The sequence below is a fragment of the Vicia villosa genome, linkage group LG1, assembly GCF_029867415.1.
Source record: "Vicia villosa cultivar HV-30 ecotype Madison, WI linkage group LG1, Vvil1.0, whole genome shotgun sequence".
Classification (NCBI taxonomy): Eukaryota; Viridiplantae; Streptophyta; class Magnoliopsida; order Fabales; family Fabaceae; genus Vicia; species Vicia villosa.
This window is the reverse complement of record NC_081180.1, coordinates 197300561-197302408: the sequence shown is the minus strand read 5'-3', so window position 1 is coordinate 197302408 and position 1848 is coordinate 197300561. Positions and strand designations below refer to the sequence as shown.

General features: G+C 37.8%; 2 protein-coding genes across 2 annotated transcripts; both read right to left on the bottom strand.

Moving 5' to 3' along the window:
* Positions 1-372: 372 nt before the first annotated feature.
* Positions 373-1122, bottom strand: LOC131662360 (uncharacterized). Its single transcript, XM_058932131.1, has 2 exons — positions 797-1122; positions 373-646 (listed from the first exon to the last, which is right to left on the bottom strand). The coding sequence occupies exons 1-2, from the start codon at positions 1120-1122 to the stop codon at positions 373-375; spliced, it is 600 nt and encodes a 199-aa protein (XP_058788114.1).
* A 79-nt stretch (positions 1123-1201) lies between these two features.
* On the bottom strand, positions 1202-1621 carry LOC131662350 (uncharacterized). The gene has a single exon (XM_058932120.1). It carries the CDS (start codon positions 1619-1621, stop codon positions 1202-1204), a length of 420 nt encoding a protein of 139 aa, XP_058788103.1.
* Between the last annotated feature and the right edge of the window lie 227 nt (positions 1622-1848).

Sequence of the window (1848 nt, the reverse complement as noted above, 5' to 3'; positions counted from 1 at the left end):
AACTTGCACTGGACTCACCCATGCGCTATCTGAAATTGGGTAAATCATCCTTGCTTCTAGATTTGACCACCTCTTTTCTTACTACCTCTTTCATAGTTGGATTTAATCTTCTTTGCAGTTGAGCTACCGTTTTGAATTCTTCTTCCAACATGATCTTGTGCATGCAATATGCAGAACTTATACCTTTTAAATTGGCCAAGACCCATCCAATTTCCGCTCTATTCTTTTGTAATATTTGAAGGAGTCTTGCCTCTTCTTGTGTAGTCAGCTTTGAACTAATAACTACCGATTTATTTCCCCCCTCATCTAAAAAGACATATTTCAAATGAGCGAGGAGTAGCTTTAATTCCATCTTTGCTCCTTCACATCTTTTTACGGCTCCAATTCCTCTACTTTCTCATTCTTTGTATTTGTGTTTCCACCCCTTTCTAACTCTTTCAAGAACAACTCGATTTCTTTTTCTTCTTCTTGAGTAAGCACATTAAAAGAATCAACAAGAGATCTTTCTAAAGGGCTAGAAAGATGAATTTTATTGGCCACTTCTATTGCAACCTCTTCGGTGACATATATGCGGAAACAATCATTCTTGTCATTAGGTTGTTTCATGGTGTCGAAGAGATTAAAGCATACCTCTTCATCTTGTACTCTTAGTTTCATTATACCATCATCAATATCTATCATCATCCGGGCTGTTTTCATGAATGGTCTTCCAAGAATGATAGGTGATTCTTTATCTTCTTCCATATCAATCACAATAAAATCCACTAGAAACAAAATTTTTTTCACCTTTACTAACATGTCTTGTGCAACACTGTAGGGAAGAGTGATTGATTTATCTGCTAATTGTAAAGTCATTCTTGTTGACTTCATCTCAATATTTCCCAACCGCTTCACTATTGATAGAGGAATTAGATTAATACTTGAACCTAGATCGATCAATCCATTCCCAATATTCTGATTACCAATGGTGACCGGTAGTGTGACTCTTGTGGGATCTCTCTCCTTTTGAGGGAGACGAGATACTATAGCGCTACATTGTGCATCAAGAACAAGAACTTCTTCTTCTTTCGGTCCCTTTTTCTTTGTCAAGATATCCTTCATGAATTTCGCGTACTTTGGCATTTAAGCAATAGCTTCAGAGAATGGAATATTAATTTGTAATTGCTTAAAAATTTCCATAAACCTTGCATATTGTCTAGCATTATCCTTCTTTGATGGCGCATGCGGATATGGAAGATGTTGACTCGGTATCACGTTGTTTGCCATCTTCACATGCTTTCTTTCTTTTTGATTTGTCGTTTCTTTCCACTTCTTTATTCATTTGTCTTTGGTCCGCCTCACCTATAATAATTTCATTTTCCTCATCTTCGATAGCATGATTGTCATCTTCCTTCTCAGCATCATTGTTTTCAACTTCATCAGTACTTCCTTTTTGACCAGTTCTTGTCACCACTGCTTTGCAATGTTCTTTTGGATTCTCTTGAGTGTTGGCGGAGAATGTTGCATTAGATTGATTAGCTGCAATCTGCTTGGCAAGTTGGCCCACTTGAGTTTCCAAATTTTTGATTGCTGCATCCTGATTCTTCTGGTTTGTCGTTGACATTTGCATGATTTGTGTCATAGTTTCTTCCAACTTTGACGGTCCTCCTTACTGTTGTGGTGGCGGTTGAGTGTAAGGTTGAAAGGCTTGTTGTTGGTACCCTTGATTATTAGGCCTTTGTTGATAACCCTGATTGTTACTCCTTGGTGGGTAACCTTGTTGATACGAAGGATGATTCTGATATTGATTCTGCCTTTGTCCTTGGTTGTTGTTCATGTAACTCACTTCTTCTTCCAAGACTGGTGGAT